Below are 23,417 nucleotides of genomic sequence, written 5' to 3'. Positions count from 1 at the left end.
GATTCACTTGTTGATAGATATGTATTTGTTGTTCATAATTTTTATCTTTACCTTCTCCTTCTTCTTCCTCTTCTTAAAGAATACCTTTCAGCATTTCATATTATACTGGTTTGGCGGTGATGAACTCCTTTAGCTTTTTCTTATCTGTGAAGCTCTTTATCTGACCTTCAATTCTGAATGATAGCTTTGCTGGGTAAAGTAATCTTGGTTGTAGGTTCTTGCTACTCATCACTTTGAATATTTCTTGCCACTCACGTCTGGCCTGCATAGTTTCTGTTGAGAAATCAGCTGACAATCATATGGGTGCTCCCTTGTAGGTAACTAACTGTTTTTCTCTTGCTGCTTTTAATATTCTCTTTGTCTATTGCCCTTGGCATTTTAATTATGATGTGTCTTGGTGTGGTCCTCTTTGGATTCCTTTTGTTTGGGGTTCTCTGTGCTTCCTGGACTTGTAAGTCTATTTCTTTCACCAGGTAGGGGAAGTTTTCAGTCATTATTTCTTCAAATAGGTTTTCAATGTCTTGCTCTCTCTCTTCTTCTGGCACCCCCATAATTCGGATGTTGGTACGCTTGGAGTTGTTCCAGAGGCTCCTTACACTATCTTCATTTTTTTGGATTCTTTTTGCTTTCCGGTTGGGTGTTTTTTGCTTCTTTGTATTTCAAATCTTTGACTTGATCCTTGCGGTCCTCTAGTCTGCTGTTGGTCTGTATATTATTTTTTATTTCAGTCAGTGTATGCTTAATTTCTAATTGGTCCTTTTTAATATCCTCGAGGGTCTCGCTAAATTTATTAGGCTTTTCTAAAATTCTTGAAAAACCTTATAACCGTGATTTTGAACTCTATATCCAGTTGTTTGCTTTCCTCCATTTCTTTCATTTGTGACTTGTTTTTTTTGTCTCCACATTTTGGCTGCTTCCCTGAGTTTATAGAGTGGCTTTGTGTGCTAGATGTCCTATAGGGCTCAGTGGCTCAGCCTCCCCAGTTACCTGAGGTGGACACTCTTGGTGCACCCCTTTGTGCGCTGTGTGCACAGTCTTGTTGTAGTTAAGCCTTGATTGTTGTTGGTATCACTGGGAGGAATTGACCTCCAGGCCAATTGGCTGTGAGAATCAGCTGTGTCTACGATGGGAGAACTTCTATGCTGGAGACAACCTTATGAGGCAAGACTTGCTTCAGTGGGGCTTTGGTGCTCACTGAGTCTTCCCCTGAATGTGTCCCTTATGGATCTGAGGAGTTGTACTCTGGATGGTCCCACTCTGACCCCTGGGTACACTGGCTCTTGGATCTCCAAGGAAGTGCTAATTTAGCCTCTGCCTTAGGCTACCCAGCAGGAGCTACGGAGAGATCTGCAGATTCCTCTTCTTTGTTTGGGTTTTGGAGGTGCCCAGGTGAGGCCCAGCTGTGAAGCAATGCAAGCTGCTGTGGGGTCTTGGGCCTTCTTTTGGATATTCTGGGTCTCATTGACTCAGCTGCAGTTTGATAGGTAAGTTTAAAATTCAAAGGACCAGGCCATTCATATGCAAAAGCCTCTGCGCACAGCTTGGATGGGGCAGAGTCTCAGGGTGGAGCTAATAGCAATGTTTTCCCATCAGCCCTGCCCTAAGAGGCCCCCAGGTCTCAGTGTCCCTTGGTAATTGCTGCAAGCACCTCTGAGAGAAAGCCACCCTCGAGTTCCACCCAATGCCAGACAGTCCAGTTTCTTCCTGTATGAGTCTGGGTCCCCAGAGTCTCGCCCAGAACTGGAGTTCAGAGCAGTCGGGAGCTTTTGTCTCCCTCCCACTTGAAAAAGCCAGCCGTGTACTCAGATGCCAGCCCTCTCCGCACTCGCACGCCTCCGTACCTCTGCACTTCACTTCCGCAGCTCCTCTGAGTCTCAGTGTGCTTTTCTCTTTCCTTCTAGTTGTAGAATTTCCACTCAGCCAGCCTTTCTGTGGTTCTCGATGATGTCCGTTTTGTCTTTTAGTTGTAGTTTTGAAGTGGTTGTGCGAGGCAGCAGTTCAGGTGTTTACCTATGCCGCCATCTTGGTTTCTCCTAGACTCTGAAGTCATACTTTTAAAAGGTTAAACATATAACTTATAAAATTAGAAAAAGAACAAAAGAAAAATCCTAAAAAGGTTGGGGGGGGGGGAATTGTGAATATAAAAACATAAAATAACACATTAGAAAACAAAGACACAGTTGAGAGAAACAAAAAGGTCAAAAATTGGTTCTTTTAGAATATCAGTATAACTGATAAACTGTTAGCAAAATGGATCAAGAAAAAAGGAAGTTACAAACAGCCATATGAAAAGAAACCAAAATAGCTCTTTCTATAGATAATTAGTAACAGAATATAAGAAAACTAAATGACAATAAGTTTGATGAAAAGTAAAAAAACAACACAGAAATGGTAAAGCTAAATATGACTGAAAAAAAAAAGAAATCTTAAATAGCCCTATAACTATTAAAGAATATTAATATGTATTTTAAAATCTTCCCATGTAAAAAATATCAGACCTAGGTAATGTCAACAGGTGAAATTCTATAAAACACTCTAGGAAAAGGTAATCCTAATCTTAGATAAAATCTTCCCCCAAATAACATGAATGAGGAACACTACCCTACTTACTCTTTGGGGAAATGACAGCCTTCTTAACAAAAACGTGACAAGGATAGCTCAAGAGATAATTAGAAGCCAGTCTTATTCATGAACACAGATGTGAAATACGTAAACAAAATAAGCAAATTCAACTCACAACGCTTATAGATAAGTCAGTGTGTATTTTTTTAAAGTGCAAATTGGTTTAAGATTTTAAAATAATGTAGATGTAAAGCAATTTCTATAGAAATCCTAAGAGGTTTCATTTGTGGGAGTACAAAAGCTGATCCTAATTTTTATATGGAAGGCCAGAAGCCCAAGGAAAGCCAAAGGACAGAGAACAAATTGGATGACTCTGTCAGTAAAAGGCAGGCTATGTTAAGTATAAAGCTGTGGTAGCTATGTGAGTACAGTAAATCTATTGGACAGCTAAGAATTAATTAATTCATAGATGGTGACTTAATCTATGTTGGTATTACAGATTATTAGGGAAGATGGGATTTTAAATGAACAGTGGTGTGATAACTGATTATCCAGATCAGAAAAAAAGGAATGGAATCAACTTCTCTCACTGTATTAAAAATTAGGTACACCATTAAAAATACCTTTAAATCACTTATATCAATGATAATATAATGCCATTATATAGTGATTTATTGATAAATGAAGAAGGCAAAATTTCCAGAGGAAAGAAAACATTATATGGGTAGATAGTTGATTTCTCTAAGGGAGTTGGTTTCAAGTTAAAGATCATTCTATTAGGGAAACTAGAAGTAAGGACATTGCCTCATGCAGGTGAGATATTTAGGTAGGGAACCCAAGAGGAGAAAATAGAACCATAGCAGCTCAGATGCATGGAAACAGTAAATATCAGGGGGAAATGTTAAGCATGGTGGGGGCCTCAAGTATTTGAGGGGTGAACAATTTGGGTTCAGATAGCAACACTGCTCTCTATGAGGCTGGGCTTCAGGTATTCATAGGCAAGGTCTAAATGCTCATTCCGGGCCAGGATATCCTTTTCCAGTTTGTCCAGATCAGCCTGAAACTGCCTTAAAACAGTCTTGGGCTCACTTTTCTTTGTGACGTCCCAGTGGTACCTGAAGCAGAAAGAAAGGATCAATTATCTTCTAGTTCTAAGAAAAAGGAACCCAAACTCCGGTCCCTCACCCTAATGTCTCCTTGTCAGCCATCAGTCCCCTCAGAGTGCCAGAGGTCCCCTCTCACCATGTCTAGCTGTGACCGGCCAAGGAGCCATGTATGGGCATTTAAAGATAGCTGTGCCAGACATTAGGTAGTGAGCCCATCACTGTGTCCATTGTGACATCTTCCTTGGTGGTGGGTGGGGGCATCCACATTGAGCACGGGGCATTAGGGACCCAGGCATACCAGTCGAACTGGGGGAGGAAGAATCTGGAGTCACTCAGAAACTCTGATTCAGGACCCTAGACCCCAGCTCTCTCTCTCAAGTGTCCTCTAGCCAAGAAGCTTTCTCTCAGAGACCCAGGCTTTCAGCTGTCCATACCTGGCCCGTGTTGACTGCTGCATGCTGGGCAGTGCATGTGAAGATGCACATGGTAAGGAAATGGCAGAGCTGAGCTTGAGACTGGAAGGAGACAGGGAAACCTAGAGAAAAGAACAAAGCTTAGACACTGCAGTTCCAAAGGAGATAAGGAAATGAATGCTGATAGCTTGGCATGTCCATATTTTAGAACTAATGTTCATTCATTCATTTATTGAAAAAGTAGCAGACACTATATGGGCACTGGGAATATGTTGGTAAGTAAGACAGACTGTTATAGGGGAAGAATGATAATAAACAGAATATCTAAGTAAAATTACACACTGTATGTTAGATAGTAATAAGAATACTGGTATATCACTTGGAGGTAAGACTCCACTTCACCATAGGAAAGTGGTTTACTGATTGGCCATTCAGGGCCTGGTTATAAATAATAGCTCTTGTCTATTGCCTATTGTTATCCTATGGAGGGAGTGGATGGGATTCGAGGTATTGGTGTGAAGTGTGAAGGGAGAAGGAGCTAAAGGATGATTCAAAACCGTCCCAGCTGGCCTCTGTGTAGTAGAGAGAGGAATATGAATCTCGGAAGAACTCAAGAAAAGCTGTTTCTTCTTTATGAATAAAAAATGGGGTAGGGGAGCCCAGCCAACATGGCTCAGTGGTTGAGCATTCATGGCAGTCGTGGTTAGATTCCGGTCAGGGCATGTGCCCAGCTTGCGGGCTTGATCCTTATTGTGGGGCATGCAGGAGGCAGCCAATCAATGATTCTCTCTCATAATTGGTGTTTCTATCTCTCTCTCCCTCACCTTTCTTTTCTGAAATATATATATATATATATTTAAATGGGGCAGGGGACCTGAAGGTAGTTCACTGGTGAGGAGGGCACTTTTGCCTAAGAAACTTGAGTCCCAAGGATCATGGTACTGAGTTTGGATTTAAGTCAAAATATATACAGTATTGAGACTACATCCAGAAATGGCCCTGCACTTGGCAGGCATGCAGGATGTCTGGATCCTCTGAGAGTGCCAGACAGTAGCAAGAAGGAGGAAAAGGGAGGGGAAGGGTGGACTGTTATGGGCTTTGCTATCCTTAAGTAAGAAAATAGACAACCATTAGGAAAGAATCTGGCAGGGCCTGGGCAGATATTCCTTACTGGTTGTGGATCTGACCTTATTGGGCCCAATGGGAGGTGAGGGGCATCTATGAAAAGTTGTGGGATCTCTGAGGAGGACAATCCTTGGGTTTCTAGAATTGTCCTGAGTCTTAGGAGGTGGAAATGATATCCAGATGCTTCATGTGTGGAGGGAGAGGGGGTCATGTCCCCAGATGGGCAAGTCTGAGAAGGAGCTCTGGATAGTGTGTCCAAGGAGCTCCCTTGTCTTGGGAGGGATCTTACCTCATTCCTGGGCCCAGCACAGCCCCACCTCAGTGATCTCCCAACAGCAGGCCTGCAGCTCAGGGTCCCCTCTCATGATGTCATCTCTCTGGTACAAGAGGGGGACAATCCTCTCCATGTACCTGCCTAGAAGAGAAGAGAGCTGAGCTCCTTGAGAGTAGAAGGCTCTAGCCTCTGACCTCTACTACTGGTACTTCTTTCTGTGGCATTTAGCCAGCTGACTCTTGTTGTACCTGGGGAGAGATCTTACAACACTTGTCTTTTGGCCATCCCCTAAATCTTTCTAAAAAATAGTTTAGAAAGAAAAAAAGCATGGATCATTAGTTTAAGAATTCCATACACGTAGCTTATAGTCTCATTGAATTGTAGACATGAAATATGTACAAATTTTACATGTCAAGTGTACCTCAAAAAGTGGTTTTCAAAAAACAGAACATCCTACCTAATAAAAGAGCAATATGCAAATTAACCATCACTCCTACAACCACAAGCCATGCCCACCAGCCACGCCCACCAGCCAATCAGAGCAAGTATGCAAATAAACCCAACAAAGATGGCTACAGTCACAGAGAGCAGGAGGGAGGCTTGGGTTTCCCAGGCAATGGAGGGAGCCAAGCTTTCTGCCTGCCCTTGCTGGCCTAAGCCTCCACTCAAGGCTACAAAGTTTCAATTATAGAAAAACAAATCCAAACAGAAATGGCGGCAGCCACAGAGCTGGAAAGAGCGGGAGGCTAGGGTTGCCCTGGCAATGGTGGAAGCCACGTTTCCCACACACCCTGGCCGGCCCAGGCCTCCACTCCAGGCTACAAAGTTTCAATTATAGAAGATACATAAATCCCAACAGAAATGGCTGCTGGCCACGAGCGAGCAGGAGGCTTGGTTCCGCTCCAGGCTACAAAGTTTCAATTGTAGAAGGTAAATAAATTCCAGATACCAGGGCCTCCGCTTGGGTCACCAGGGGGAGTAGCTGGCCTGCAAACCACCACAGGCCCCTCGCTCAGTCCACCCCACGCTCCAAGGGAACCACCACCCTGATCCTGGACACCCTTCAGGGCAAACCAGCTGGCCCCCACCCGTGAACCAGGCCTCTATCCTATCTAATAAAAGAGTGATATGCAGATTGACCATCACTCCAACACACAATATGGCTGCCCCCATGTGGTCAAAGATCCTGCCCCTATGTGGACACAAGATGGCCACCACAAGATGGCCAGCAGGGGAGGGCAGTTGGGAGGCACCAAGCCTACAAGGGAGGACAGTTGAGAGGGACCAAGCCTGCAAGGGGGGGCAGTTGGAAGCGATCAACCCTGCAGGGGAGGGCAGTTAGGGGTGACCAGGCCGGCAGAGGAGGGAAGTTGGGGACAAACAGGCTGGCAGGGGAGCAGTTAGACATCAATTAGGCTGGCATGGGAGTGGTTAGGGGGTGATCAGGCTGGCAGGTAGAAGCAGTTAGGGGCAATCAGGAAGGCAGGCAGGTGAACAGTTGGGAGCCAGCAGTCCTGGATTGTGAGAGGGATGTCCGACTGCCCGTTTAGACCTTATCCCGGTGGGCAGTCGGACATCCCTCGAGGGGTCCCAGATTGGAGAGGGTGTAGGTTGGGCTGAGGGACACCCCCCCGCCCCTGTGCACAAATTTTGTGCACGGGGCCTCTAGTCTCATATAAAATAGATACATGCATATTAGTTGAAATCTCATTTCTGGAAGTCTATACTTTAAATATAAGGGTGCATAAGGGTATACATATCAAGATGTTTATTAAACACTCACCATAGTTATTACTGAATATGAGACCATATCATAGTGCAATAATTTAACCTTTTGCACTTGGATGTCAAGTGTGACTCGACACAGTTAGCATTAGAATAAAGGAATCGAGAAAAAAGTGAGCGAGTGCAAAGGGTTAAAAATACATGTATGTATATTGATTTCAAAGAGGAAGGGAGAGGGAGAGAGAGATAGAAACATCAATGACAAGAGAGAATCATTTATTGGCTGCCTCCTGCATGCCCCACAATGGGGATGGAGCCTGCAACCAGGCATGTGCCCTGATTTGGAATCAAACTGTGACCTCCTGGTTTGTAGGTCAATGCTCAACTACTGACCCACACAAGCTGGGCTCATGATATAATCTTAAAGCTAGCAAAGACAGCAGCTAGGTCTCCATCTATTGATCTCATCATCTATTGTTTGTGATGAGGGAAATTTAATTTATACCAGAGGCCTGGTGCACGAAATTCATGCACTGGGAGGGGGTGTGTCCCTCAGCCTGGCTGGCACCCTTTCGCAGTCCAGGAGCCCCGAGATTGATTGCCCCTCAGAGGGAGGCCCTGCCCACCCGCTGCAGCACCGACAGTTGGTGGCCTAGGCCTCCCTTTGTGGGGTGATTGATCATGGAGGCCCCCCCCCTCCACTGATCACCCTGCAGAGGGTGGCCTGGAACTCCCTCTTTGGGGTGTTCACGGAGCACCCCCCCTATTGATTGCCCCACTGGCCAGTGGCCTGGGCCTCCCTCTGCAGGCCTCGTGGGGCAATGGCGGGGTCCCCGACCAACCGCATCACAGCCACCTTGGCTGGCCTGGTGCCAGTGCATGTCATAGTGTGGTCGTCCAGATGGTCGTTCTGCTGTTTGGTCAATTTGCGTATTATGTTTTTATTATTATAGAAAATTGAATTAAAATACTAAGATGAAAAAATGAATAAAATTGTGGAGTGTTCTTGGCATTGGGAATATTTAAGTAACATTTTGTTACCAAACATGGAATGCTAAGTGGTTTTGGATGCCAAATCTGGGAAAAATATGGGCGTCAGGAAAAGCGTAGGGAAAGTAGATTGCGGGGAGGTTGTGAAGGTGCGTGGTCCTGCTAAATGTACTGAAGAAAGAAATAACACACAAAACGTCACTTTGCTTCCCTACTGTAAACTAAGGAAGCGGATTATAGGCCCTTTGAATAAGGTAGGGGACACGATTTTAAGAATATGAGTAAGTCATTCACTCCAAAGAAAAAGTTTGTATACCTCACTGGTAAGAGACTGGTTTGTAATAATCATTCAGGGAAATGCATGTTTGAAGAACACAGTTCTGTTCTGAGCTTGTATCCAGTCTAGTGAAGACAGTGATCAAAGCATAATCGAGAGGGGTCATTTTGAACCCAAGACCCTGGAACTAGACAAACTGCATAATTTTGTGGTGCTTTCCCATTTATTTTGTGCATATTGTTCTGAAAAGGGTGGTGAAAGAAAACATAGAACCTGGATCACAGGTAGTGACTCCAGTGTCCTAAAGGGACTGGGAAAATGGCCTTGAGACATGAACTTCATGTCTCTTTTGTTTGAGACTCTTTGGGGAAGGAAGCAAAAAGATTTTAGTCTGTTCTAGGAGCATCTTTCTTATTCCAGGGTAGGTGTCTGAATAAGAGAAATAGAGGTGGAGGGAAAGTTGTGAAGGAACAGAATCAGGAATTTTTATGTTGGCCACCAAGCAGGAGTCTAGCTCCTGGGAAAGGAGAATTAGTTGAGGTAGTTCATTTCTCCAAGAAATCTTCCCACTCACCCCTGAGAGCATTCTCTGGATGTTTGCAAGTAGTGTCAGTGCCTCAGGCCAGTTTTTTGTATTTTTACATGTTGTAAACCAAAAGAAGAATATTTTGTGACACCTGAAGTTCACATTTCACTGCCCATGAATAAAGTTTTATTGGACCACATTCATACTCATTCATTTTTATATTGACTGTTTTTTTTAAATATATTTTTTATTGATTTCAGAAAGGAAGGGAGAGCGTGAGAGAGATAGAAACATCAATGATGAGAGAGAATCATTGATCAGCTGCTTCCAACATGCCCCTTACTGGGGATCAAGCCTGCAACCTGGGCATGTGCCCTTGATCAGAATTGAACCCAGGGCCCTTCAGTCTGTAGGCCCATGCTCTATCCACTGAGCCTAACTGGCTAGGGCAGATATTGGCTGATTTTTGCTACAATGGGAGTTGAGTAGTTGTGACAGAGACTGTGTGGCCTACATAGCATACCATTTTTATGTGGCCTTTTACAGAAAAAGTTTGTCACGTGCGCTCCCCTGTCCCCCCCCCCCGCACCCCGCACTCCTCCCACCCTCCTCGCTGCCCGCCAGTGGGATACTGATGTAGAGAATTTATTTCGGAGAGCTGAAGGTCTCCAGGTGGGGGCACCATAGGGCTCAGATAGTGATGCTGTTCTCTATGTTGCTGGGCTTTAAGTATTCGTAGGCAAGGTCAAGTTGCTCATTCCGGGCTGTCATTTCCCTTTCCCAGTTTTCCAGATCTGTTTGGAATTGGTTTAGTACAGCTTTGGTCTTGGAGCCCGAGAAGTACTTTTCTTTGTGATGCCCCAGAGGAACCTAAGAAAGAACACAGGATCAGCCAGTTTCTAGTTTGAAGGCTGAAGCACCTGGAGCCTCTCCCCTCACTCTGCTGTTCCCCTTCCATCATCATTTCTCTTTCCCTAGAGTCCGCACTTACCATGTCTGGCTGGCGTCGCCCCAGATGCCATGTGATGGTCATTTGAAGACAGGCCTGTTGGACATCAGGGAGTGAGCCCATCACTGTGGCCATTGTCACATCTTCCTTGGTGGTGGGCGGGGGCATTCGCATTGTGCACGGGGCATTAGGGACCCAGGCATACCAGTCCAGCTGGGGAAAGAAAGTACAACCTAGGATCCTGGCACTTAGGGTTTGAACCCCTATCTCTCCCTAGGGCATCCTGAAGTCCTGACACTTGCTTTCAGGGACCTTTCAGCTGTCCATACCTGGCCCTGGTTGATGGCCCCATGCTGGGCACTGCACGTGAACACACACATGGTAAGGAAATGGCAGAGTTGATTCAGAGACTGGAGGGAGACAGGGAAACCTGGGGAAGAAAGAAACAGGATTTAGAGGCTACAGCATGAGAGGAAGAAAATAAAGGTTGATGTCTTGGGATGTCTGTATTTTAGAATTGATGGGTGTTGGTTCATTTATTCAAAATATATTTGCATCAGACCTGATTTTCAGCTCAGGCTCAAGCAATCTAGTTTGGATACCTTAGGCCCATGGTCGGCAAACTGCGGCTCGCAAGCCACATGCGGCTCTTTGGTCCCTTGAGTGTGGCTCTTCCACAAAATACCATGGCCTGGGCGAGTCTATTTTGAAGAAGTGGTGTTAGAAGAAGTTTAAGTTTAAAAAATTTGGCTCTCAAAAGGAATTTCAATCGTTGTACTGTTGATATTTGACTCTGTTGACTAATGAGTTTGCCGACCACTGCGCTTAGGCCAATTAACTTCTCTGACCTCAATTTCTTCACCTGTAAAGTGTAGATGATACTTACCTTATAAATGAGATAATGTATAAAAAATTGATACAAGTGCTTAGTAAATAATAATTATTGTCATTATGGAAGGGTTGGGGGCTGAAAAGATTGACTAATCAAATATCTTCTCCTTAAAAAATGGAAATGGTTAAGAATTTAGGGTTGCTTCCCCCTATTCCCAGACAGGGAATTATAAGTGCCTGAATTATAAGGTGAGGAATAAGAGAAGTCAGGGATTCCTAGTGTCACAGCCAAGAGAGGCTTTCCACAAGTTATCCCAGGCCACCCTATAATCCGATCAGTTAAGTGGAACAAGTATAATCACTCTCCTTTTATAGATAAAATGGACACAGTTGGGAAAAGGCAGAGGCTGACCTTGAACTCGGGATTCTGACTGCTAATTTCTGACAGTTTTTAATCTTAGCACATTTCCTCTACAAGTCTGTTGGGAAAATTGGGTAAAAGTCAGCTATGAGAACTAGGGGGAGAGAATGAGAAGCAGTTAGCTGGAGGTTAAAGTTAACATGTGAAAGTTGTATTTTCCAAATGTAGTTGATACTAGTTGGGGAAAAGATGGCCAGGCAGAGGAAGTAGAGACTTGGGGGCAAGTGGAGCCTAAGGTACGGTACTGAGATGTCCTAGAGAGTTTGGTCCTGGGAGGGTGGGGGTGGTGCAGCCTCAGATTCCACAGGGAGAGCAGATGTTGGTTTATTGCTCACTGCCTCGCCAGGGCATGGCCATGATGGCTCCCCAATAAATGTCTGTAGGTGTCCTACAGAGGCCGAGATGTTGGTGTGAAGTGTGAGGAGCAGGGACTGAAGGACGATTTGAAGCAGTCCAGGTTGGTCCATGCGTGCTAGAGAGAGGAGGGTGAACCTAGGAAAGCTCAAGAAAGGAAATTTCTTCCCCAGCAATTAAATGTGATTAGGGTATGCTAAAGATAATGACTAAGTTTTAAGCCAGTGGCTAGATCCTAGTAGGGGCAGGGTGGCGGGGGAGAGGACAGATTGGCAAAAGGAATGTGAGCCCCAAGGGACAGGGAACTGAGTTTAGATTTGAGCCAAAGGTACAGTATTGAGCTTGCACCTAGAATGACCTTGCATGCCTGGACCCTCTGTGTGTGCTGGATAGTAGTAGCAGACAGGATAAGAGAGGAAAACCAGAGTGGGTCATTGTGGGATTTGATGGAAAAATCTTTCCATTCATATCCTCAGGCAGGAAAATAGACTCCATGGGAAAGATGACTCTAGTAGGGCCTGGGCAGATCCCCCACCCACTGGCTGTGGTTCTGGACCCACTGGGCCCCATGCTGTGGCAGGTTGGAGGCATCTGTGACTAGGCAAAGGGGAGGTACGTAAAAGTTGATGGTCAGGGTCTCTGAGGGGAATGATCCTTGGGTTTCTAGGATGGTCCTAACACCTAGGAGGTGGAAATGGGATTCAGACACTTCATGTGTGGAGGGAGAGAGGGTAACGAGGGGTTGGGATCATGTCCCCAGAAGGGCATGGCTGATAAGGGGCTCCAAGCAGAGTGTCTGAGGAGCTTCCTTCTCTGGGAAGGGATCTCACCTCGGTCCTGGGCCTGGCACAGCCCCACCTCGGTGATCTCCCGACACCAGGCCTGCAGCTCAGGGTCCCCTCTCACGACGTCATCCCCGTGGTAGAAGAGGTGGACAATCCCCTCCACGTACCTGCCCAGAGGAGAAGGGAGCTGAGCTCCTTGAGAGTACAAGGCTCTAGCCTCTGACCATTAATCCTTTTCTGTGGCCTCTGTCCAACACACTCTGACTGTGCCTGAGCGTAGATCCTTTAAGACTTGTTTTTTGGGACATTCTCCAGCTCTTTCTACACATTAGCGTAGAAAATAATGAAAATGTGGGTCATTACTTCTAGAAATTCTCTATATAGGGCGTAGTCATTCTTCCTGACAAAAACCCTGGTTTGTCCAGATCCCTTTCCTCATCCACAGCTATCCCAGCTAAGGATGTCTACCCCCATCCTAGTCTATTCCTTATCAGACTGTACCCACTGTCTCCTCATTCTTCTTCTTTTTCAGGATTGAGTCATCTGATCCTCATGTCCGACCCTTCTTTTTTCATGTTCCCTTTGCCCCATGCTGACCTCAGGCCAAAGACCCATTCTCATTGTCCCCAATGACCCTTCCTTTCTCAGCTCCCACGCTCACCCACCGGGCAATGATCTCCCAGAGCCGTAAAGCATCATGGGCATAGAGGGCACTTGGGATTCCCAGCAGGCCCCGGTCAGCCAGATCGTCAGGAGGACAGAGAGAGCGGTAGGTCAGCTTAGCCATGGCCCGACGCATCAACTGCACATGGCCTCCTCCACCGGTGCTCATAGCCTGGGACAAAGAGATGAGAGGCCTTGAGGAAGAAGACAGAGCATAGTGTATAAGAGGTTCAGATATGGGGTTCTCACATTTAATGACATTGGTATAAAGGGACAGGCTCCTGGGCTTAAGGGTCAGGACATTTACACAGGTTGGTCTGGGATTTAAAAAAAATGTTTTTATTAATTTTAAAGACAGTGAAAGGGAGAGGGAGAGAGATGCATCGATCAGCTGCCTCCTGCATGTCCCCTACTGTTGATTGAGCCTACAACCCGGGCATGTGCCCTGACCAGCAATCAAATAGTCACCTCCCGGTCCATGGGACAATGCTTAACCAAATGAGCCACACCAGCCAAGTCAATCTGGGATCTTAAAAATGACAGGAGGTCATGCAGAGTTGGATGATTAGGTAGCCCCACATTCCATTACCTCCTTACCTTATCAAATACACCTCCATCTGAGATGAGTTGACCCCGTCCCCGTGTGTTGATCTCCATGGTGTAGCGGGTGTGTGGGATCAGGAGCTGGATGGAGAAGGTTGGAGGGGTGGTTTATGGAGGACATGCTTGAGTCATTCTTTATCAGGAAGTGGTGCTCAGCATGGTGGCTTCCTGTCCTCTTGATGCTTTCCTCCTTGCTAAAGCCTTTGCAGGCTGGTCTCCTTCTACTTCTCTGGTCACTCATTCTCATGCTCTTTACTCCCCTGTGAGTCAGGCTCTGGAGCTAGACTGACCTGGGTTTCAATCTACACTTTGATCCTTGTCCAAGGTAATGGACCCTCTAATAATAATCTGTCTCATCCCCTATCTATTACCTCATCTGCCAAAAGGGGGTGATAATGGGTTTCTTATTTCAGGAGGCAGTGGTGATGCTTAGGTGAGTGATGTATGAAGAGGGTTTAGTACACACAGAAGTCCTCAAGTCTCAGCTGTTGTCATTTATCTTCATTATTTCCACCTTGAGTGTTTGATTTTAAAGAATCTGCCCCTTTTGATTTTCTTTTGTTCTTCTATCATTTGTATCCTCATAGCTTATAATTACCCCTCTACTCATTATCAAAGCCACACCCTTATCCTCTGGTTGCTTCACTGTAGGCTTTTAGGGGGTGAGCACCTTCCGTCAGAATGAAAGGAGCTATTCTGAGCTACCTACTTAAGCAGCAGAGGGGCTGTCGTCAAATCTGCCTAACCCCCAGTTAGGTCCCCTCTATCTTTAACAGCTTTTAAAAATATATTTAGTTTTTAATTGATTTCAGAGAGGGAGAGAGAGATAGAAACATCAATAATGAGAGAGAACCATTGATTGGCTGCCTCCTGCACGGCCCCTACTGGGATTGAGCCTGCAACCCGGGTACATGCCCTTGGCCAAAATCGAACCTGGGACCCTTTAGTCTGCAGGCAGACGCTTTATCCACTGAGCCAAACCAGCTAGGGCTTTAATAGCTTTTTTAAAAATAGCTTTCCTTAGGTAAGGCCCCCTGATCCTCACATACATTTCTTTTTATCTCACACTATTTTGTGTTCATTTCGACCCAGTTTATATACGGGTCTCTTGTAGCGTTGGTATTTATCTGAGTTGATGCTGGATACAGGGAATGACCCAAGTGATCTCTCTGGTGCCAAGCAGCTCACAGTCTGAAACTTTTCAGAAAGTTGATGAAAGAGGCTGAGTGTCATAGAAAGTCCAAATCCACATGAGGAGAGAAGATACCTGAGGACAGTCAATTCCTAATAAGAGGAATAATAATTGCAATTGCAAGAACTAATGGCTTTTCTAGCTTTCAGCCTGTGTTACATTTTTATGTCATTTTATCCTTCAACAACCCGCGGTGGGGCTCCTGTTGTCCTCATTTAGAGACGAGGACACTGAAGCAAGCCTCTGGTCAGTGCTGAGGCCAGGATTCAGGGTTAGATGCTGGCAGTCTGAATCCAGAGCCTGCCTACATTTACAGGTTACTTCTCCTGTGTGTCCTGATAACAGCTCAGCCGTTTGCCGGGAGATGAAGCTGTGTTGGTGAGCGGATGGAGGTGTGGAGAGGGATGAACTAGTACAGGGGCGTGAGCAGCAGATTGTGATGCAGGAGCACCATGAGGTCAGTAAAATCCAAGATTCTATTAATCACACTGGATCCCATCTCGTCTATTTTACCCCAGACTTAATGAGGCCATAGCTACTGTTGGGCAGGTTTTGGGGTCAGGGTGTAAACCCCCAGCTTGAAACACAGTTCAGTTCTCCTTACCCAGGTATTCATTTGCATATCTTGCCCACACCTCAAACTCCGTGGACCTAACACTGAACACCTTGTGTTTGCTTCCAAACTGGCTTCCTCTCATGACTTTGCTGTTTTTGACAGTTGCTCTGGTTCATAAGCTTATATCAGTATTGTTCCTTCTCTACCATGTTCACTGTATCTAAAGTGTCATCAAGATTTTGAGAATACTTTCAAGCAAGCACAAGTTTTACTTTGCTGCCTTGTGCCTAGCATAGACACTGAAATCCTCTTTTATAAAATTACAACCCACCCATTTACCTTGAAGACAGGGTGCAGTCCTGGGAGACACCTCATGGTGGCGACAGCGATGACTTCAGCCACCAGATGAGTGTTCAGCAAGTGATACTGGAGCTGGTGCAGTTGGAAATCTGAATTTCGAACCCAGGACTTTGCCAGGAGCCAGGCAAGTGGAGGATCCGAAGGCAGGAACAGTGATGGGGTAGGGGAGCTGGGGTTGGGAGGCTGGATCTGGGGAAAAGAAATGGAACATTTATTGAACTTCTACTTTATGAATGACATTATGGTCACCATTCCGGGGGAAACAGAGAGGACTGAGTAAGGTTATTCTTTTCCAGGAAGTTATCCTCTAGTAGGATGAACGAGGACCCTTCCACCCTGCCTCTCACTGGCTGTGCGGCCATATGAGTGCCGTGAGGGTCAGGTTGAATGCAGGAGAGTCAGAAGCAGGAGGCCAGTAAGGAGATTCTAACAGTGGTTTGGGAGAAATGTGGTGAGGTTCTGAGTTAGGGTGGGGGTGGGGGGATTGAAAAGGAGACGCCGGATGTGTGAGAAAAATTGACAGTATTTGCTGACTGCTGAGAACTTTGGGAGGAAAGATATTCAGGAAACAATGTGTATTTAGAGTCAAGGCTACTGAGAGAGAAAGTAGTGATTCTCAGAGTGTGTTCCTAAACCAGCAGCATCAGCATCACTTTGGAACTTGTTAGCCAGGCAAATTCTCAGTCCCCACCCATGATCTACTGAATCAGAAAATCTGGTGGTGGACCCAGAACCTGTGTTTTAACTAGCCCTTCAGGTGGTTCTAACGCACACTAAAGTTTGAGAACCACTGAGTACAGGGTGAGAACTCCAAGAGGCCATTATGACTCTTGAACAGGTACTTCCAGTTGCGTGAGTCAGGGAAAACCAGGCTGTAAGCAAAGACTGACATGAGGACACGTCTCACTGTGTGAGGCTGGCATTTGGGAGCCAAGAGCCAGGGGGCTGGGTCCCTGGGAGCAGAGGTTGGATGGACAGAGAGCAGTGTTGGGAGGCGGATGCCCCAGGTGCCTCACCTGGATGACCATGGGCAGCAGCTTCCCACTGGGCTCCATCTTCAGCATGACCAGGGGGGCAGCCAGGTACTGCTGCTCTTCTCGGATCACATTGGCTGGAATTCCATCCAGAAGGATGCAGTCAGCCTCAAACAGGGAACCTGTCTGGGGAACAGAGGAATATATTCATGGTTAGAGTTCAAGATCTACTCCCAGAGGAACAGGGCAAAGGGGGAAAGATGTTAAAGACATTTATCTTTTATTAACTAATATCACCACAATAAATTTAATTAAAAACAAAGATTTTATATACTTCTTGCCATTATCCTAATCAGTACCAGAGTTCTATTGGCAGAACCAGAGCTTCTTGTCCAATTCCTCTCGTTTTATTTTTATTATTCCTCACCTGGGGATATTTTTCCATTAATTTTTAGAGAGTGGAAGGGAATGGGAAAGACAGAGAGAGAAACATCGATGCGAGAAAGACACATTGATTGGTTGCCTCCTGCACACACCCTGACCAGAGCCAGGGAACCTGCAACCGAGGTACATGCCCTTGACCACGCTTGAACCCGGGAACCTGAGTCTCTGGGCAGACTCTCTATCCACTGAACCAAACCAGCCAGGGTTCCAATTCCTCTCATTTTAAATAAATGAAGAAACCACCTCGTGTGGGTTGATGGCTTGTGCAGGCTTTGTGGTAGCAGGTGTGGGTTTAGAACCTGGCCTCTCAGTCCAGTTTGCATTGTGGGCATTGCAAACTCTCCCATTGTCAAGATGGCTGTGCCCCTTCCCCAGCGTCTCCCAGCGCTCTGCTCCCCGTGTTGGGCGCCCATCAGCTCAGCAAACACTGTTTCACTCACTGTCCAAATCTCACCTCCTCTGCCAAGTGATCCACAGAGGTTCCCTGACTACCATTGCCACGGCATCCAGACACAGGCACATGGACATGCTCACATCCTGCTTTGTTCGTCTGCCTTACACCCAGCTCATCTTTTCTGTATCCAGCTTTCCTCCTCCAGGAAACTTCCTCAGTTCTCCCCACCTGGCAGTGCATTCTTCATCCTTCTTGCTGCCCAAGAACATGGGTGTTGGGAGCACTGACATCAGCCAGGGAATGTCATCTCTGGCCCCACCTGTATGTGCCTTGGACATCTATGCTAGGAGTTCCTCAGAGTTTCTCCTATATATTTTATCATCTCTGGGTTTTTTCCAGCACAGGATTCTGCATTCAGGGATAGAGGGTTACCAGAGCCTCCTTCCTTTGGTCCTTCCCCTTTACCACTTCTTCCCACACAGACAAGAAGACAATAAAAGGCTGGAGGGAGTACCTGGAGTTCTTTCTCCAACTGGGCCCGAAGCTCTTCCATCCCCGAGGGCAGCACCAACCGGGAGGGCAGAGAGGTGGAGCGTCTCAACAGCATGGGGTTGGCGCCATTGAGGAACTGGTAGCCAAAAAGCTCATCATCCTGCCAGCGCTGGTGAACCTTCTCTGGGGGGTCAGAGTGGGGGTTAGGAGGAGGATTTTTTTTAAAAAAATGATATATTTTATTGGTTAATAAAATTATATAGGTTTCAGGTGTATAATTCTATAATACTTCATCTGTATATTGTTATGTTCATCACCCCAAAGAGGAGGAGTATATTCACCACAACTCAATGTCCCTCCTCCAGTCAATCAAGGGGTTATAGACACCTGGGGAACCACTGACCAGCCAGATTGCTCTTCTGGCCCCAGAAGATCTGATCAAAATCCTCCAGATGATTCCAGGAGCTCAGGAGGGTGTAAACACGCTTGAGGGCCATCTCCAATGTCCTAGGACAGGCATTGAGGCATGAACCCATTCGCTGATTCCTCAGCCCCTCACTATTTACCACCATTCTTGGGTCTCCCAGCCCTTACTCTACTCTGAGCTCCAGGCTTTTCCTCACCCAGCCTTCAGTGTCCACTCAAAGTCCAGCCTCTTCTTCTCATGGAATCTCGTATTTGGAGGTAGCTCATCCTCACTGCCTGCAGCTATTGTCAGGGGTAACCCCTCCTTCCAGGTGGCCCAGCTAGGACATGGGGACAGGGTTCAGGTCAGTGATGTGGGCAGGGTCAGGGGATGGGGGGTGTGTGAAACTTGGGGTCTAATATGGGTGGGTGGTCACCGGTATATTTGTTGTCTTTCCTTCAGTTCCTTCTCTCGATGTTTCTGGAACACATCCGATGCATTGTCTCCTGCCAGGCGGGCTGGGGAGACATGAAGACAATTGACCACACAGTTTTGTGTGGTCCTGTGCTGTTTGTCCGCACAAACACCCACTGCGTGTATGATCACACAGTGGAGAAAACAGGAAGAACAACTCCTTAAGGTGCCAAAAAAGAAGAAGGCCTTAGGAGGAAAACCAGCAAAATGGGACAAACTTGGAGCAGACGCTTAAGACTTGGCTTATGGAGCGGCACCAGAGTGACTTATGTGTGCCAACTGAGCTTATTCAATGTCAGGCAAGAATGTTTGCAAGAGAAATGAACATTGTAGATTTTACAGGAAAGGCAAAATGGTGCTTCAAGTTCACTTCAAGTTCTTTTCCTATCGTAGTCCATGTGTTCAATTGTGCTCTGTTGCTTTTATCCCTGGCTGTGCCTCAGTTCATTGAGTTCCCAAACACATTTATCCCAACTTTGCACTCCTGGTCTCACTTACCTCAGCCCTCATCTCTTGCCTTGAGGCCAAAGTGTCATGTTTGCCATCATTTTCTTGTCCCTTAATTCACCTGATCCTATTTCATCAATACCTATGGTTGGATAAATCACCTGGATTATGGTGATAAAATCTTAATCACCCCTATGCCCATATCTTTTTTTCTACTATATATTTGGTAAATATTCACTTCTTGAACCTCACCTGCCACACCTCAAAAGCTCTGTGTGCTTCTATATTTACTGGCTTCTTCCTACTCTTATCACTACTTATATCTATATCAAAATCATATATTTCATATTTCCAACCTTATTTGTTCTTGCCCTCATTGTCTCTGTATTCCTCTCTCATTCCCCACAGCAACTAATTCAATATCTGCTGTCCTCATTCATCCCCACCCCATCAGTGTGCTCCCTGCCCTCACAGGTGTCTTTCCATGTTGTCACAGCAAAACCAGCTCTTCATCTTCATATCATTTATTGCTTCCCTTCCCTGCCTCCTCTCAGGGGTCCCATGTGCTAGCCTTACCTGTCCCTGCCCTAACTTGTTCCCAGTCACATGGAGATCTCCTTTCCCCTTTACTTTGGCTCTTCTGTTTCCCAGCCTGGCTGCACCTCCCATTCCCTCTGCTCACATTCTTGGAAGGTGGGATCTACACATCACTCATTTCCCTGTCCAGGCCCACTTCCACTCTTTTTAATTTTATGTGTACATTTCCCCTCATTGCCTGCCTTGGTCAACCTTAACCTCCTGAGCACGCACTTTTTCAAACCTCTAGCACCATCCTCAGTGCAATCCTGCCTCCTCCCCATCCTCCTCTCCCACTACTCCCTAACCCTGCACCCTCTTCTGAGGCGGCCCCTCACCGGTGCCCTCGGGCAGGGTCAGCAGGTCCTCGCCCTGCACCCAGCGGTAGCAGGGGAAGGCGGCCTCCTCTAAGGCTCCTGGGCCCTGCACGGTGATGCGGTCGCAGAACCAGGCGTCGTCCACCAGGGAGCGGTGTTTGCGCAACTTCACGAACTGCAGTGGCCCCAAGTCCTGGGGAACGTCCCGCTCAAACTCCTCCACCTGTGGGGACCAGAACCCGGTGAGAACTAGTAGTGGGGGACCCGGGAGAGGACGTTTAACTGCGGGTGCGGAGTCCTCTGTGGAGTCCGGGGACAAGGCCTCCAGGGACAGCATTGCCTCCTCCCAACACCTGCGCCCTGGGTCTCTGACGCCCATCTCACCGGGAAGACGTGGAAGGCGGGGCGAGGCCCTGAGCGACTTGAATTGAACGCAGAGCATCATCACCTACCCGTCCACTCACAGCTCTCACCGCGCCCGCGCTCTCGGAGGATCTTCCCTTTGACCATTCATCCCAGGACACTGGCCTGGGGTCAACTGGGAAAGTAGCGGAGGCTGCGAGGACCACGGTCGGTGGGGGAGGGAGGAAGGGGTTGAGCCCAGCCCCACCCTCTCCCCGCTTAGGGGCAGGCGTCCCAACTCCTGCAAGTCCCAATGGGCTCCTTCGCGCTGTTACTCGCCCCCGGCCTCCTGCCCTGAGCCCGGCGGGGATGGGGGTCCCAGCTACCCGCGCTGACCTGGCCCCGCGCCGGCAGCAGCTGCAGCTCCAGCTCCGCCTCCCCGCGCTCCCCGACCAGCCACAGCTGCACGCGGTTGAACGACCCGGAGAAGAGCCAGGCCCCGGTGGCCACGCAGATGCGGTAGCGGCCCATGGCGGGACTCTAGTAGCCAAGGCGATGGGGAGCCCCGTCCTGCGATTCTCGGACCACTCAGGGCCACGGGCGGGAGTGCAGAAGCTCTAGGGCAGTTTGGGTCTTTAAAGAGTAGAAGCCGGATGCAGGGAGATTCGTGCACGAATAGGCCTTCCTTCCCCTGGCTGCCAGCACGAGGCGGCTCGCTCCAGCAGCCTGTGCAGCGAGGCGGCGGTGGCAAGCCCTGTGCGCTCTGGCGCTGCTTCCTCCTCGCCCTCCTTCTCCGGAGAGTTTTTCTGTGCAGCCTGGCGCCCCGGGGAGGCCCCGAGGGGAAGAGGTGGGCGGAGCGAGGCAGGGGGAGGACTGGAAAGGTTGGGTGCCGCTAGTGTGTTTCACCTTCCCATTGTGAAAGTGGGCTGCAATTGGCCCCCCTTCCTCATCCTCTTCCTCCTCCGCCCACCCTCCCCGCCCATCCCCCTCCCCCTCTTGATTTGGTGAGATAGGGAGGAGGGAGATCTGATAATTTGGGTTACTGTGCAGGTGGCCTCTTTCTTCTATTCAAAACAAAGCTGAGATGCCTGCTGCTGCCACCTTCGCCTCTTGGCTGGCGGGGGGCTGCTCCAATGCTAGGGTTTTGTTTACCAGAGCAGCAGGGCAGAGGCGGGGTAAGGGTAGAGGGAGACGCCAGACACCTCAGGCACCAGAGGGTTGCCTCTGAGGCCAGGGGCTGGTGATACTTTCTCCCCACTCTACAGTACTATGAGGTCACACGGCAGTGGGGGTCCGGGGTGAATACCCAAGAACAGTAATCCAAGCTATGGCATGAGCTAAATGAGTTAATGTTTAAAACACTTAGAACAGTGCCTGGCACACAGTCCCGGTATGTATTAGCTGCTAGTATTCTATTATTTGCAGAGTGGAAACAATTTCCAACTGAATGCCAGCATCACTCCTCCAGAAATGCCTCTGCCTCTGCCACCACATACTGTGTCTCCATGTCCCTCCAGGTCCCAGGTCTCACTACTCCAGACCCTTCCTCCCACTTTTTCTCTTTTCCTTTTTAAGTTCACACATTATGTCGGGGGAAAAATAATTAAAAACAGTTTCCCAATCCTGAAAAACCTCTCCATGAAGGTAGTAAAGAAAGAGAATGGATTTATTATTTAAAAAAAAATATTTTTATTTATTTACTAGAAGCCCAGTGCACGAAATTATACCACAATAAAGAGAAGGAGGGCGAGGAGGAAGCAGCACCAGAGCGCACAGGGCTTGCCACCGCTGCCTCGCTGCACAGGCTGCTGGAGCGAGCCGCCTCGTGCTGGCAGCCAGGGGAAGGAAGGCCTATTCGTGCACGAATCTCCCTGCATCCGGCTTCTACTCTTTAAAGACCCAAACTGCCCTAGAGCTTCTGCACTCCCGCCCGTGGCCCTGAGCGGTCCGAGAATCGCAGGACGCGGCCCCCCATCGCCTTGGCTACTAGAGTCCAGACCCACCGCATCTTGGGCTTCTCACTCCATTTTTGAGAAGTAAAGATTGAAGGACAAGTGCGTTGTGCAGTCCAGCAGAGGGTACAGAGGATAGAGAAATTCCATTTCTTCTCTGGGATCCTTGTCAGCACCTTCTAACCATCCCAAACACTGTTTTTTGTTTTTTTTTCAATGACATTTTTTTTTATTGAGGTATTATATGTGTACATATCTTACCATTACCCCCCAACCCCACACCCATACATGCCCTCACCCACCAGAGTTTTGTGTCCATTGGTTATGTTTATATGCATGCATACAAGTCCTTCATTTGATTTCTTATCTCCCTCACCTCTCCCTAACTTTCCCCCTGTAATTTGAAAGTCTGTTTGTTGCTTTACTGTCTCTGTATCTATCTTTTTGTTCATCAGTTTATAATGTTCTTTATTGTCCATAAATGAGTGAGATCATGTGGTATTTTTCTTTCATTGACTGGCTTATTTCACTTAGTATAATATTCTCCAATTCCATCCAGGTTGCTGCAAATGATGAGAATTCCTTCTTTTTTATGGCAGCATAGTATTCCATTGTGTAGATGTACCACAGTTTTCTGATCCAGTCATCTGCTGACGGGCACCTAGGCTGTTTCCAAATCTTAGCTATTGTAAATTGTGCTGCTATGAACATAGGGGTGCATATATCCTTTCTGATTGGTGTTTCTAGTTTCTTCGGATATATTCCCAGGAGTGGGATTACTGGGTCAAATGGGAGTTCCATTTTCAGTTTTTTGAGGAAACTCCATACTGTTCTCCACAGTGGCTGCACCAGTCTGCATTCCCACCAGCAGTGCACAAGGGTTCCTT

General features: G+C 47.3%; 1 protein-coding gene across 1 annotated transcript; it reads right to left on the bottom strand.

Annotated features, from left to right (window-relative positions):
• Positions 1 to 9,608: 9,608 nt before the first annotated feature.
• LOC307115218 (polyunsaturated fatty acid lipoxygenase ALOX12-like) lies at positions 9,609 to 21,388 on the bottom strand. The gene is made up of 14 exons (XM_079798322.1): positions 20,975 to 21,388; positions 20,258 to 20,459; positions 18,859 to 18,940; positions 18,640 to 18,762; positions 18,420 to 18,523; positions 18,039 to 18,199; positions 16,729 to 16,872; positions 15,692 to 15,901; positions 13,599 to 13,685; positions 13,004 to 13,173; positions 12,384 to 12,505; positions 10,277 to 10,377; positions 9,990 to 10,160; positions 9,609 to 9,868 (listed from the first exon to the last, which is right to left on the bottom strand). The coding sequence occupies exons 1-14, from the start codon at positions 21,107 to 21,109 to the stop codon at positions 9,689 to 9,691; spliced, it is 1,992 nt and encodes a 663-aa protein (XP_079654448.1). The 5' UTR covers positions 21,110 to 21,388; the 3' UTR covers positions 9,609 to 9,688.
• Positions 21,389 to 23,417: the final 2,029 nt, after the last annotated feature.

This window comes from Cnephaeus nilssonii (genome assembly GCF_951640355.1).
Source record: "Cnephaeus nilssonii genome assembly, chromosome: 19".
Classification (NCBI taxonomy): Eukaryota; Metazoa; Chordata; class Mammalia; order Chiroptera; family Vespertilionidae; genus Cnephaeus; species Cnephaeus nilssonii.
Note: the sequence above shows the minus strand (reverse complement) of the source record. Positions and strands in the feature narration are given on the sequence as shown.

Coding starts and splice junctions, on each gene's coding strand:
- LOC307115218 (XM_079798322.1), bottom strand. CDS start 21,109: ATGGGCCGCTACCGCATCTGCGTGGCCACCGGGGCCTGGCTCTTCTCC. Junction 18,941..20,257: donor GACCCTGCCCGAGGGCACCG/GTGAGGGGCCGC, acceptor ATGTCTCCCCAG/CCCGCCTGGCAGGAGACAAT. Junction 12,506..13,003: donor CTCTGGGAGATCATTGCCCG/GTGGGTGAGCGT, acceptor TCCTCTGGGCAG/GTACGTGGAGGGGATTGTCC.